This window comes from Anser cygnoides, chromosome 31, assembly GCF_040182565.1.
Source record: "Anser cygnoides isolate HZ-2024a breed goose chromosome 31, Taihu_goose_T2T_genome, whole genome shotgun sequence".
Taxonomy (NCBI): domain Eukaryota; kingdom Metazoa; phylum Chordata; class Aves; order Anseriformes; family Anatidae; genus Anser; species Anser cygnoides.
Window position 1 is genome coordinate 2,484,165 of NC_089903.1, and position 15,708 is coordinate 2,499,872.

A 15,708-nucleotide genomic window follows, 5' to 3' on the forward strand; every position below is an offset into this window, starting at 1 on the left:
TGCGCAAACATTAGAGCAATACAAGTCTGTAAACTGTACAAAACAGTAACTACTGTATGTACCAACAATAATAGTAGTTTTCTACAACAGTTCCCTGGAAAGAATACACATTATCTGAACATTTGCACTGTCTTGTGACTTTATTCAATGCATGCAGAAAAAAATGCTTATAATTATCTGTAAGTTCCATTTATGTGAGTTCGAACTTACAAATATGGTCACTGTTAGAAAACAAAACATTCAGAAAATGTTAATAATTTCTTATAATCTCAGAGGTAATCAGTATTGCTGGACAATGTGCATATAAAGGAAGCAAATACTATGGTATTTTGCACATTTATAACATTTAACCCCAAAGGCACTTTAATTAAAAAGAGTAGACCTCTTAGTAGGCTTTGTAAAATGTGGAAATTGTTTTATATTCACAAGTTTTTCACAAAATTTCCATTAAATATTTTAAATGTGGACATGTGAAATTAGCATGTTATATCAACATGGAATAGATCAGTAGGCAATATTTTGCAAAACATTCACAATAGAGGACAGATGGTTATTTATAATAGGTAGGTACATGGCATTCATATTTCATATGCATTTTTCAGGTCCACAGAATTTAAGTTCAACAGCACATTTTGTCCTGCATTGGCTTTCAGAGACATGAAATATGCAGAAATCTACAATTCTGAGATTTTTGAAAACAATACATGAGATTTCTTTTGCTTATTGAAGAATTAACAAAACATAAGATAATGTTATAATAACATTATGCTGCCCAACTAGTCCCTTTGATTATGCAATTTAGAGAGCAGCAACTTAGGATGCTGTCTTGCTATTCTACTGTATTACCTTACAGAATTGTACAGCATTGTACAGCTAAAACTGGCAAGAAAAATCTGAAAATTTTCTAGTTACATTTATTTTTTGTAAGGAAGAGTCAGAGATATGCATGTATATTGGCTACCAATGAAAGAGAAAGGAATTCTTAACTTCAAGAGCCCTTAATATACTTAAATAAAATTTAATATTGTAAAGAAGTAATACAAAAACTGTATACACCCATTTTCAAATACATAAATGTGCTATTCAGCCCCAACATTTCAAACTTCAGTTAAGTCTCAGAGATGTCAACATTGATGTCGACATTGATGTCGACATCTTTGGCTTAAGTTGGTCCATGTTGCTTCTAAGAAAATTAAGGAATTCAAAATTTATTGATATCACAAGGATTCCACTTCTACAGTCAAATATCTGGATGGTAGACTCCCAATTTACAGGTTCCTCTGAGGCTAAATCATTACAGTGTTTAACACTGCACTGCAATCCACTATGTTCTATTTGAGAATTTTGCATATCCATTACAAAGAAATAAAGATTTAAAAGAAAAGTGGTTTCAATGGTTTAGTACCATTGGGAAAACACACACACACACAAATAAGGCAAAGCTTATTTCAATATATCTCTATAAGTTATAATGAATTTTCATTGAAGACTGGGAAAAATGCTTTATGATATAGAAAGCTGTTCCACTATAATCCAAACACTGAGAAGAAACTTGAAGTCATTATTACAGATTCCAAGTAGTTATTTACTGATCCATGTTTCCTACCAGCTTTACCAAGATTTTTTTGGTATTCCTATCCAGAAGAAATGCTAATATGAACACTAATTGATTTCTGAAGATTGAAAGTGTTATTAGGCTAAATTCAATATTTTTTTTAATATTTAATCCTTATCCATACTTTTACATTTCTACATTGTGACTTAATAAGTGATGCATCTCTTACATAGAGAAACAAAGAGGTGGGTATTTATCGCTGTGAAGAAGGGAGCATCAGCCGCTCTCCTCTTCCTCATTACTTTAAGCTACTGCAGTGCATTTTCTTGTAATACAGTTACACAACTGTCGCAGACCCCTGTCCAATAAAAAATACTACACTTATCCTCAATAAGGTAAAAAATAACATGCACATTGTGAAAACAAAATGTATTCACTTAACAGAAAATTTTCAATAACACAATAACTGTAAAAGTAATGATATTTGGATTTATGTCTGGTAAATTTTGCTTTCGAATGAAAAAAATATTTTGACAAACTAAAATAATCTAAATGCCTTAGCTCTTTTGCTCTTTCTCTATTTCTCCCTTTTTCTCTCTCTTTTTTTTTTAATCAAAGACACTTAGTTCACTTGTTTTGTTTCTGGCTGGAAGGCAATGAACTATTTCTTTTCACAACCTGGAAAAATAATATAATAATAACTATATATAATAATAGAACTATAGCCAAGTACTTCAGTTTCAAGCAGCCAGCATTTGGTAGCATGCTATGAATAACATTTAACCAGTTGAAAGTATTCAGGGACTTTGGGACTGAGACAGTTTGTATTAATTCCTTGTGCTCATTAACAGCTCTTCTTAGCTAATCATATCACATCTGGCTTGGCACAGAATTAACACAAACCATACCTAGATAAAAAACCAAAGGTTATGATGCCCTTTCATGTTGGGAAAACAAAACAAAAAACCTTTGGTTGAGAAAGCCATTTTTCTTCAAACAGAAAATGTAGTGCACACATTAGGGGACAAGTTCCTGTTTTGTGAACTTTCCCTGCCCATCAGTTCAAACATCAGAGAAACGTGATACTGCAATACACTGAGATTCCATCAAAGGCCACCTAAAGCAATCACCACCAGTACTATTATCATCCTATGCAAAACTGCATCAAACTGTAGATGAAACATGCCGTGTATTCTTTAAAACAATAGTAGAAATGTTTAGTACATACCAAAGTATTATTGTTCTTTCTCAAATGTTTGCTTTCTCTTATAATTGCTACTTCCCAAATCATCTGCCATAAAAAAACATCAGGTTCATGGGACAGACAAAGGGAAGATGTTACCCTAGTGTTTCTGCAGGAATGTTTTCTAGAATATTTTAAATTCTTTGTAAGTCGCTGATAGATCTGATTTGCTTATGACTATTAGGTGTGTGTATGTTGGCAGTCATGAAGTGGGCTGGCAGGAGCCTCGTGCAGGCCAACAAAGAGAAGGGCAGAGTCCTGCCCCTGGCGGGGAGCAGCCCCAGGCACCAGGGCGTGCACCCTGATGGAGAGCAGCTTGACAGAAAGGGCTTGGGGTCCTGCTGGACACTGCACTGGGCAGGAGCCAGCAACATGCCTTGTTACTAAGAAGGCTGATGGCATTCTGGGCTGAATTAGGCCAAGTATCCCTAGCAGGCTGAGAGAGCTATCCTTCCCCTCTACTCTGCACTGGTGAGGCTGCACCTGGAGCACTGGGTCCAGCTCTGGGCTCCCCAGTGCAAGACAGACCTAAACGTACTGGGAAGACTCCAACAGAGGGACACCGAGGTGATCAAGGGAAGGGAAGAGAGGCTGTGAGAGCTGAGACTGCTCAGCCTGGAGAAGGGGAGGCTCAGGGGGATCTCATCAGTGTCCTTCAATACCTGAAGGGAGGGTGGAACAGGACAGAGCCAGGCTCGTGTCAGTGGTGCCCAGGGACAGGACAAGAGGCAGCGGGCACAAACTGGAGCACAAGAGGTTCCCTCTGAATATCAGACAGCACTTTTGTGCTGTGTGGGAGCACTGGCACAGGTTGCCCAGAGAGATTGTGGGGTCTCCCTCCTTGGAGATACTCAAAAGCCTGGACATGGTCCTGAGCAACCTGCTCTAGGTGGCCCTGCTTGAGGGGGAAAGGACCAGATGACCTCCAGAGGCCCCTTCCAACCTTAAGCATTCTGTGATTCTATGAATGCTTGCAAGAGTTCAAAGTACATGTCAGGTATGTGGATATTCACTTCTTGCTGGTGTTCTCTGAACAGTGAAACACAATCATTGTGAGTCATTATCAACTGAAAGCACAAAGATGGAAACTGGCATTAAAATTTGAGCGTGGTCAACACAAAGAACACACCTTCACAACCAATAACAGATCTTGAGGCTGTATGGAAGCTTATAATTCCTGCCACATTGTCACTTGCCAGAATAATCACTGTGACAGTGTCAAAACTGGGCAAAATTCGACTCCCTCCTTCAGTATGGACCAGGCTGATTTCAATACTTTCATCATCCTCTGGCTCTGGATCATCTATAATGGGCAGCGTGACCATCTTCTTTGTTTCACCTACAAGGAGAAGAACGTATACAACCGTGTGTCCACTTGGAAACCACCTTGTAAAAAGACTCAATCATCTCATTTTGAAAATAATTAAATACATAAAATATATTAAAATTGCATGAAACAAACTTATTTACCTTTCTGGAAGTCAGTGAATGTCATTATGAAATTTTATCTAATTACTATTGATCAGTCACATTAAGCCAATAAAACGATCACATCATTAAATATACTATGTAGAAATTAATTATATAGGAATTATTTCGGAGTGCCTAGAATTCTTTATTTTCATTACAAATTCTATGACTTTAAAATTTAACTTAGAAAAGGGGAATATCATTCTTGAAAAAAAAATAAATTGCCAGGTGCTAAGCTCTCCGATGAACCATTTACACAAGGGTGTACATTCAATATGAGTACATTTACTGAGCCAGGGAATGCATTGAAATGGGATGACATTTTGTTAGTTCCTTGCCTTTGGGACTATCAAAGAATAATAATGTAAGCAGCAAACACCGTTAATCTCTAGTCGCTATATATCCATTAAAATTTACAACACAATCCTGTTGTTCAGTGCGTGTGCATAACCCAGCTGTGTTTTATGATCATTAGAATATCAATTTACAGAATACATATGTATTTCCTGCTAGATTGTCTTTCAAAATACTTCAAAATCAGTTTTTACTAAACTTATAACTGGTAATGTAATTACATGTCAGCCTCACAATCATTGCCAGCAGCCATGCCTTACTATTCAGATGATTTATCAAGCTAGCACACTAGAATCTTTACTACGCACCTGGAAATTGCTTTCAAAATATCAGTTCGATTAACTCAGACTTTGAAAAAATAAAATACAGCATAAAATACAGCATGCTGCATGGTACTTAAGTAATGTCTGAGAGGGACTTGTTTGTCCTGTTTGCAATTCTTTTAAATATGTTCTGTTATGTTACGTTTAAATATGTTTTGTTATGTTACAATATGATCTCAGAATTTAAAGAGATGTCATGAAAAATTAGTACTGTAGTGACCGAGGGCTAACAAAAGACCACTTAGGCCTGATTCTCATTTCCATTATCCTTGCTGTAACAACTATCTTCGACTTTATTAATCCTTACTTATGTGGTAAAGGAAATCTTTATAGTGCAATATTTATACTGCAATATTTCTTTAATAAAAACCCTTAGGTATTTATTGTGCTTAGATATTTCATTGTGCTTTGCTACCACTGTGTGTGTTCTGCAAGATAATGCTACATGCTAATGAACAACCATACTCTTTTGCACGTGTATCCTTAGCATTCAGGAAAATTTAGCCTAAGAAGAAGATATCAGTTGTCAAAACATCCACAGTATCGTGTACTTGTCACGTTCTTTTTTCTTTTTCTTAGTTTTACAAAACAGAAGCCAAAACGAGAGCTTGTCTCACCTTCAGCAAACACCAGAGTCTCACCGACACCTATAAAATCCAAGTTTGGAGTAGCAGTCCCACCAATGACACGCCATTCCACTGTCACTTGTCCCAGGCTGCCTTCTGTTCTGTGTATCATTAGCTGCACGTTGGTCTGAGGACGTTCCTCTACTTCAACATACAGACCTTTCTCTGTTGCATTGGGACTTACACTGTAGATCTTAAACACTCCAAATGCGTCTCCATTCATCATTATGATAACTGTGGAGGTATTTGGCTGTCCTATGGTTGGTTGGTTTTTTGAGCTGGCTGAGACGTTCATCAGTTCTGCTTTCAAAAGGGTTATAGTGAATCTCTCATCCAGTTCTGGCAGGCTGTCAGGCAGTATGGTAACTGTTAGATTTGCAGACTCTTCCCCTTCCTGCATTATGGCCCACTGTCTTGTAACAGGTTCATAATCACTGCCAGCGATGGCTTGTGTGCTGAAGAGGGCGAATGCACTGGTAACGTTTTTCTTGTAGGTCCGGAACCCTGAAGTGTTGTTAGTTAATGGGCTGATATCTGACGTCAGCCAAAGGCAGAGAGGAATCCCTGAGGCACTGGAAAATGTAAAGGCTGAACATGCTTGTTCTTTTAGGCACTGAGCTGCACAGGAATACACAGGGTCACTTGCTGCTGACACATTCACTCTGGTCTTGGATGGTTTGTCAGGAATTCCTTGTACAGGAGGCTCGTAGTAGGCCAGGATATCCTGACCTTGCTCCACAGCAAGAGCTACAACGTCAGTCTCAGAAGTGCTGTAGAAAATCTGCAGCTGACCAAATCTTCCCTCACTAAAAGACATTATAATAAAATAAAGTTCTGTTAGTTGACAAAGGATGTCTAATATTCTACATGTTTCTGGGTTAATAATAGAAGTGAACAAAATCAACTGACCCTTTCTGAATTGCTGAAAAATTCCAAATAACACATCAAAATGCATTCCCTTTGAAACTAGTACCAGAATAACTGAGTTATCTTATTTTTTTGTGGATAGCAAGTTTGATTATTTATAGCTTAGGTAGTAGTCTGTTAAGAATGCATATTTGTAAACATTTGGTTCTAGGAGTTAACTTAGTCTTCTTCAGGACTTGGCAGCTCTCCTTACTTGCAAGGAAGAAAAAGCCGGTGACACCCAGACTTATCATCCTTCCTCTAGGATCACATGCATAAAACCTGTTTTCCTTCTCTTATTTTCATCCTGTAAGGGCTGGCCATTTTGTCCTCCTGTTCAAATCACAGGAACAGGCTACCATGCAGGTTTAAATGATTTGATGATTAAACGGACAAAATGAATAGTACACTGTGTACGCTGAGTTTACATTGCCAATGTAAACTCAGCGTATTCAATGTATACTACTGTATACAATGTATACAATGTATACTACATGTATACAAATGTATACAAATGTATACAAAGTATACAATGTATACTACAAAGTATTCAATGTATACTACGTTTAAGTAATTTATGTAATACACAGACATCTACTTCAAAAACAATGTGTTTGAAATGAAAATACATTGAGATGGCAGATCAAAGAATTGATGCACATATTTTTATGAGAGGAGCATGAAATTTGACATTATAGTGAAAACAAAAGTGAAGAATAAATAGTAATTACAAATAAAGCAAACATTATACAAACCTTCGCCTGACTGTTATGTTTGCCAGCAAATTTCTTTCTAGTGGCTCCTGAACTCGATATAAGGATTGATGAAAGAAAACTGTGCCATAAGGATTATCATTGGCAGGTATTATAATACTTGCCACGCCATCTAACCCAATAGCACCACCATTGGAGGCCTGAGTTAATTCTACACGGACAATCTCAAAGAGAAGAAAAGAAAAAGAAGTAATGCAGCTAGACAATTTGTGGTTTTTCTAACAATAATTACAAGCAAAGTATAACATGAAATTATAGCACCTTCCTGCCGGAACATTTCTTGTTTTCCATCATACATATTTCTAGAACAAGTCAAAATTAATACCATCTTCAAGGAAGATGTAAGTGCTTGACTTACTTCTTCTATTTCTGGAACATCATCAGCCAGGATTTCCAATAGTAGCATCTGAAAGGCTTCCCCAGGGGCAAAAGTAATATTGCCTGAGGCAACCTGCAAGTCCTCATCAGCAGGGTGTCCACCAATGGTAGCAACCCACTCAACAGTAACGTTACCAAGTGTCCCAGCATTGCGGATTACTGGCAGATTTATGGGTACTGATCCAGATTCAGGCTCCTCCACAGTAAATTCGGTCATCTGGAACACTGAAGTGCAGCACAAAGAGGTGTATTTCATTAACAGTAATATTTAAAATAAAAACACCATCCTAGTTACTGAATTATATATTTTATTTCACTTGATTGCATTCATTTGCACAATTAAAAAAATGTTAATCAGGTTTAAACTTCAAATTGAACTTTCAGTATCATTTTATCTGCAAATAAAATTGGCATGAAAATTCAGCCCCCACCCAAGAGTTTATTCCAACGTATCCATTGTTCAAGGCTAGCCATGATCTAAGTTTTTAGAAGACGGTCAGAAGGTAATTTTTCCCAGTGAGGAAATTTTTTATCATTTTTTATGTCACGTATGGAAAAAATGTGTCAACATATTCCATCTAAATTGTTTCAAATATAAGTCTTTCTTGTATAAAATCTTTAGTTGTTAAGAATGAAGTTAATGAATTATCCATGTGGAATTATTTACTTTTGTCAATTTCCTTTACATTTTGCTGATAAAATGGAATAACTGAAATAAAGTAGGGTACTAAAGGGAGAAAGAGTAAGTCAAATAAAATGGCTGGAAAACATACACCAGAAATACTGAAATAGAAAAAATAAATAGAAAAGATAAATTTCTAAAATGTCATTAAATTTTTGAAATTACCATTTTTTTCTCAAAACCTGTGTAATGAAACTATTTTTGGAAAGTGTCCACAATCCATTTTACTGATAATGATAGAAAGAAGAAAAACTACAATAACTAACAACCAGAACATACAAGAATGCAATTTAAGTCATATTTGTACTTTCCAATTTCCCCAGATATTTAAACCTGCTTTGCCTGATTATTTTGTAAAACAATGACACTGCACTATCTAAACAGGTTTTGGCATGTAAACTTAAGCTTCAAGCTATTGCAGAAATGCAACATTTAGAATAGATAAAAAAATACAAATTAAATTAAAATCCATCCCCATTAGGAGACTCCAAAATCCACCTTCGTCTCACAAAATCTTGATATATAAGTTGACTGAATGCTTCAATTTCGCTATATAAGGGCACCATTTGCCCTTACTTACACGTTTTAATTTAGTTTATCTTATTTTGTCCTTTACTGTGTTCATCCAGACTTCCCTTTTTGTATTCTGAAAATTTTTATTCCATTGCCCAGTAATAACTCACCCACAAATCAGCAGATTGCTACTGGACAAGAGAAAATATGCAAATAAGACTCATTTACCAAAGGATCCAAACGGGTCATCAGAAGCCTCAATGGTTATGACTGCCCTCGTCAAAGATCCAAGCAAGGCTCCTCCTGTCGTTTGATTCAGCAGCTGAACATAAAAGGACTCCTCAACTTCAGGATTGATATCATTAATTATATAAATTGGCACAGCTTTACTTGTTTCTCCTTCTAGTAAGACAACATCTGATGAGGCTACACTGTAGTCCTCACCTAGATTTGTACATGAAAAAATAACAAAACAATCAAAACACAGAAGAATATTAAGGCATTCTGGTTCATTATGAAACATCACTAATGTTTATCAGCACTAATATTTATCTGTTCTTTTTGCATTCCCTTGTGTTCATATGTTGGTGTGTTTTTTTGTGTTTTTTTTTTTCTTTATCTTCATACCCAGAAAATACAATTGTTTATTTCCTAGTGCCTTTTAGATATCTGGATGGATGAAAATAAATCTCATCTTGGCCAAAACAGAGTTTACACTGTCAGTCCAAGAAGCAATTACAAAAGGTCCATTATTATCTTCCATTGAGAAGATCACACAACTGTGACATTTCTATATTTGATTTCTGATAGTTGTCTGGCTTTCCAAGAGATAAAATGAAACAGAAGTACCTTTTTCAAAGGAGATTTTACTAAAGGACATAAGGTCACTCCTTCCCTCGTGGAGCTTTTCAGGGATCACCTGAGAGCTTTACCTTTCATTTGCAAAGTAAAAGTCTTCTTGAATTGTGCTTAACATTTGTCTGTTTCACAGAGGAGTCACCAGCTCTCAATTTCCCTCCAAGAAACTCAAATAAGCCATGTATGGTAGGTTGAAATATGTACAAAGGACTAAGTACTAGCTATATATACTACTACAGGATTTTTTATTTTATTTTATTTTTTTGAGAAAGTGAGTGGCCACCAGGGAAACAAACAGCCAATTCCTTTCCTTAGTTTTCTTGCTAGATTCTTCAGTGATGATATCTCTGAGTTTTTTTAAATTTGATGTAAGGTCTCTTCTATAGGACCTGAATTCCTGTCTCCTAAGTACACTCAGTAAGTATCTCACACTTTGGTATTTTTTCTACTTGTTTTACTAGACTGCATTCAATACACACTTGCTTGCTTTGGTTACTCGAAGCATACAGTATGCTCTTTCTGGTTTAACACAGAATGTGTATTTCTGCTATTTTGATTTCTTACCAGCTGTTGCAGTTATTGGCATAGCTTTGAATTTCACAGAAACATCTGCAAAAATTCCCCCAGTTCTGGTCACGTTAATGATTGGTCCAACATAATTTTCAGCAACTCGCACAGCTGAAGCTGAAAGCTGAAGTGTTCCAAAAGCATCATCATTGGCATTGATAATTACATGAGCTATAGTCTCACCCACTGATCCAAGACGAGGAGAATTTACAACTGAAATATAAAAAAAACCTCTTAGAGCAAGCCTGAAATGCCTCCTATATATGGCTATACTGTTCATATACATACACCTGAGTTTAGTGGATGGCCACTACTAGCTTTCAATAAAATTTTCATTTTAGATTTGGACAAAATATAACTACAAACTGCACAAGCATATTTTTGATGTTTGAATTATATTATGTCAGAAAATCCACATTCTTACTAACTTATTATTCTACCCTGCTGTGGAGCATACAAAACACCAGTTCTTTGAAGAGGTGAGGTACTAGCAAAATTACTTATTTATTTGTCCATAGGACAATAGAATTTTACACTAGCAATGATGAACTATAAGTAACCTTTCAGTTTCCCAGTAGAATTTTTTGTAGTGTTTCCCTTAAAAATCAAGATTAATGTGGGAGAGTCATGGGGGAGAGGGAAGGGAAATTAGGCATGCCAAGAAGCTCTTAAGCATAAATAAGGCTGTAATGACCTGAATTTATCTGATCGGGCAAACATCCTCTACGCTAAAAAGCCAGCATGAAGCTGCAATTCTACACCACTTAATGTTTAAAAGGCTTTTTTCGCTTTCAGTAAGTGCAACTAGCTTATTTCCTATCATTGTGCTTTACAGAAACAACAGGTGAGCAGGTATTAGCACACAAAACCAATACAGTAATACAGTTGGCCTAAAACACCTGGGATAAAGCAGATGCAGAAGGGAGAAAGAAATGTCCACCCCTGACAAAATTTTGTGGTAAAGGAAATATATGCTGACACACAGAATCTTCATACTTAATGTGAGATACTCTGACATATAACTTACAGGATTCTTAACTATACAGAGTTAGGCAGAGGTAAAATTTTACTGTAATTTCAATTGCTGCATTTTATCCTATTAAATATAAATATTAGCCTACATATTTAAGCTTTTGGTTTACATATGAAAGACACTTACTTGGCCGATCCTGTACTTTGTCGATCAAAACAGTATTGTTTAGCTCCACAAAAACAGATTCTGACCTCTCAGGATCATAATCATCCAAAATAGGCAAAGATATTGTGGCTTCGCTTTCATTGGCTGCGAAGATCACATAACCAGTAATGGGTATATAATCTTCTCCTTGTATTGCTCTAACAACATCAGGTGGAAGAAAGGGTGACTTTTCATCATCACCTAAAGTTCTGTATGTAACCACTACTGTACCAAGAAGACCACCAAGCCTTACTATTGTCAGGGAGATATTTTTTGTTTCTTCCTCAACTTTTATTGGTCTGTTTCTCTCAGAAAAGATGAACAGTCCATATGGATCATCATTAGCTAAAACTGTTAATGTTGCATTAGTGTGATTTCCAAGACGACCACTGGACACATTGATGATCAAAACTGAAAACACCTGATCCAGTTCAGGCACGTTGTCAGGAGAAACTTGTATGGTAATATTTGCTCTCACTTGGCCAACATCAAATGTTACATTCCCATATGCAGAGACCAGGTCTTCTGTAAGATCACAGACTATGACCCAATACAGAGTCACCTCAGACAGGGCCCCATGAGTTCTCACAACCTAAGTGGAAAACACAAAGATTTATGTATTTCTTTGTACTATAAGAAAGAAGAACATAAAAGTGTAAAATGGCATACAGCAAAGTCACAGAATCACAGAATATCCTGAGTTACAAAAGATCCACAGGGATTATCAGGTCCAACACCTGACTCCACACAGGACCACCCAAAATCAAATCGCATGTCTGACAGAGTAGTCCAAATGCTTCTTGAACTCTGGCAGCTCAGTGCTGTGACCATGTCCCTGGGGAGCCTGTCCCAGTGCCCGACCACCTCTGGGTGCAGAACCTTTCCCTAACCCCCAGCCTGACCCTCCCCTGTCCCAGCCCCATGCCGTTCCCTCGGGTCCTGTCGCTGTCCCCAGAGAGCAGAGCTCAGCGCCTGCCCCTCCGCTCCCCTCGTGAGGGAGCTGCAGGCCGCCATGAGACCTCCCCTCGGCCTGCTCTGCTCTGGGCTGAACAAACCCAGGGACCTCAGCCGCTCCTCATACTTCTTGCCCTCTAGACCCTTCACCACCATAGTAGCCCTCCTTTGGATGCTCTCTAATAGTTTATGTCCTTCATATATTGTAGCACACACAGTGCTAGAGGTGAGGCTTCACCAGCACAGAGCAGAGCAGGACAATCCCTTCCCTTGACCATCCAGCATTGCTGTGCCTTATGCTCCAGAACACAGTTGACCATTTTGGCTGCTAAGGCACACTGCTGGTTCATATTTCTCTTGCTGTCAAGCAAAACCCCCAGATCCCTTTCCATGGGGCTGCTCTTCAGCCTCTTGTCCCCAGGCCTGTCCGTACAGCCAGCATTGCCCCTTGCCAGGTGCAGAATCCAGCACTTCCTCGTTTAACTTAATTCCAGTCAACTGTGACCTCTCCAGACTCCAAGACTATTGAAAAATTATTGAGAGAGGTCTTGCAATGACATCAGCCAGCTCTTTCTGTACTTTGGGATTAATCCCACTGGACCCCATAGACTTATATGCATCCAGCTGGAGCAGCAAATCCTGCACAAGTTCAAAGTTGGCTGGGAGTTTATCATCATCACAGTCCTGAAATTCAGAGCTTTGGGTGTCCCCGAGCCCATCATTGGTGTTAAAGACAGAGGCAAAGAAGGCATTAACCTCTGCTTTATTGGCGTACTTATTTGTGAGGTTACCAACCTCAACAAGTAATGGATCAATGTTTTCTCTGCTCCTCCTTTTGCTGTTAGCATACTTTAAAAAAAGCACTTTTTGTTGTCCCCACAGTACTGGCCAGCTTCAACTCTGAGTGAACATCACCTCTGTAGTCCTTGTTCAACTGACCTTGCTTCCAATGCCCACAGATTTTCCTTTTTCGCCTAAATTCTAGAATAAGATCCCTGCTCAGCCAAGCTGGCCTTCTGCCCAGCTTGCTCAACTTCTGACTCTTTGGAATTGCCTGTTCCTGTGCTCTTAAGAGGTGTTACTTAACTAACCAGCACTGATGGACTCCAATACCTTCAAAAGCAGGTTCCAAGGGGACCTCACAAACTAGTTCACTGAGTAGTCTGAAGTCTGCTGTCTCCATAGCTAGGGCTGAACTTTTGCTGGCAGTTTTCCTCCTATTACCAAAGATTTTAAACTCAGCCATCTCATGGTCACTATGGCCAGGACAGCCTCCAATCACCACTTCACCCACAAGACCCTCACTGTTTACAAGCAACAAATCTGGAGGGCACCTTTCTTAGTCAGCTTCCAGAGTAACTGTACCAACAAGTTATTGTTAACGTGCCTCAGGAATTTCCAGTACCTGTTTGTATTGGCTGTATGGTATTCCCAGCTAACATCTGGGAAGTTGAAGTCACCCACAGGGACAAGGGCAGATGACCTAGAGATATCCCTTAGTTCATTATAGAATAATTTGGCAATGTTGTCCTCCTGGCTGGGTGGTCTATAGCAGACTCCCACAACAACTTCATCTTATTGTTATAACTTATTTCCATGTCCCTTAATCCTTACCCGGAGGATCTTAAGCATGTCATTGCCAACTGCAAGCTGCACACAATCCAGCCCCTCCATTATATACAGTGCAAAGTCATTGACATGATGAGTTAAAAATAAACTAATTTTAAAAACAGTGTAATCTTTATCATCTTAGCTTTGCTGTATTTGTTGTGTCATCAGCACTTACTTTAAAATATTCATACCTCAAATGTAAACAAGTAGAAGTAAATTTAAACTTATATAAAACATTTTAGTTTTAAGCTGAAAGATACACTTTAGAAAGTGAAGTATAAAATGTCAAGACAAATGTACATGATAAAGTTAAGTTAAAATGCTGTAGACCTATTATAAAAATATTGCAGAATGCTCTGTAAAATAGACATAAAAGAGGATTGCATAGCAATATGAGACCCAAAACTTTCTAACCTGCAACATAATATTGCTATCTCCATCTTCAGGCTCAGTTCCATTTACCGAGAGTGACTCAGTACTGAACTCAAAGACGCCATGAGCATCATCAGAAGCCTCAATAGTCACAACGATGTGGGATGCAATTCCCAAGCTGGCTGTAAGTGCAAGTGCCAAAATGAGTTATTTTTTTATACCATCTTTTCTTAAAAGCTAAGGAAGTTTGTTACAAAAAGCACACAGAAAAGCATAACTGGAATATTTCTGCTGTTTTGCATTTTGTGGTGTGTTTTTTTTTTGTTTTAAATGTGGAATAATTATCCACATGGATAAGGAACTCACTTTCAATAATGCAGTCCTGGCAGCCCTTCTATGGAACAACACTCCAAAGCAACATATAAAATGCAAATATTTTAAGAGAGGATCAAAAATAAAATTACTTGTCTAATTAAGGAAAATGAACTAGAATTTAGGGTAGGGGAGAGTTACGTGGTAAAACACAGTGTAAGCAGTGCAGACAGGACAAAAGCAGGTACTATTTTAACTGAAGCTGGAACAAAGAAAAAGCTAGTCCAGGAAATTCTACTACTATAATGATCATCTTGTGTGAGATAACTTGCTGCTTAGAAAGAGAAAGAGCCTGGCATTTTAAAAAAAATCTGGAAACACAGAAGAGGAAACAACACTTCCCAGGAAGTTCCAAAAAGTGGTTAAACCACAGACTTACTCTCAGGTTCAAACTGAACTCCTTTGTATTTTCAAATAAAACAGAAAATCAGGCTGTCACTGTGGAATAAATTATTTGATTTCGATAATGGGTGCTAACACAATATTTTCAGGTCTCTAGGGTTTAATTCAAAATCCACCATCATTAGCGTTTCCCTCATAGTAGGTGCTTTTGTTTTCATCTTATTTCTGCATATTGTATGTTTTTAATTTTCTCAAGATTAAATTATCTTTGTTTTCTGTATGTTGTGACAAAAATAGACTTCAAAAATGAAAAATAATCAAAGCATTCTTTTAGAAAAAAAAGAGCTAACACCACTTTTTATTAAGAGTATTTTTGAGATGCAGAGATCAAAGCATAAAGCAAGTGGCAAAAGAAAGTATCAAAACACACAGTCAGGTAATTTTTAAATTACCTTAAATTTAAAAAGTTTCTCTCCTCTTTGCTCTCCAGAAAATTTTACAAAATTTACAAACAAAGCTAATTTTTCTAACTACTTCTGGAATAACTACATTGTGTTCTATAAAAATACAGCTTTGAAGATAGAGAAGCTGTTATTTTCTGTATTACGGTTAGTATTGACTGTTGTTGAAAT

General features: G+C 37.4%; 1 protein-coding gene across 1 annotated transcript in view; it reads right to left on the bottom strand.

Moving 5' to 3' along the window:
* LOC136787812 (adhesion G-protein coupled receptor V1-like) overlaps positions 1-15,708 on the bottom strand; it is a 154,966-nt gene that overhangs the window by 23,225 nt on the left and 116,033 nt on the right. The window contains 8 exon segments of the mRNA XM_066985141.1: positions 3,928-4,137; positions 5,563-6,377; positions 7,233-7,414; positions 7,609-7,853; positions 9,052-9,267; positions 10,246-10,461; positions 11,408-12,017; positions 14,405-14,544. Of these exon segments, the coding sequence (XP_066841242.1) occupies positions 3,928-4,137; positions 5,563-6,377; positions 7,233-7,414; positions 7,609-7,853; positions 9,052-9,267; positions 10,246-10,461; positions 11,408-12,017; positions 14,405-14,544 (2,634 nt within the window).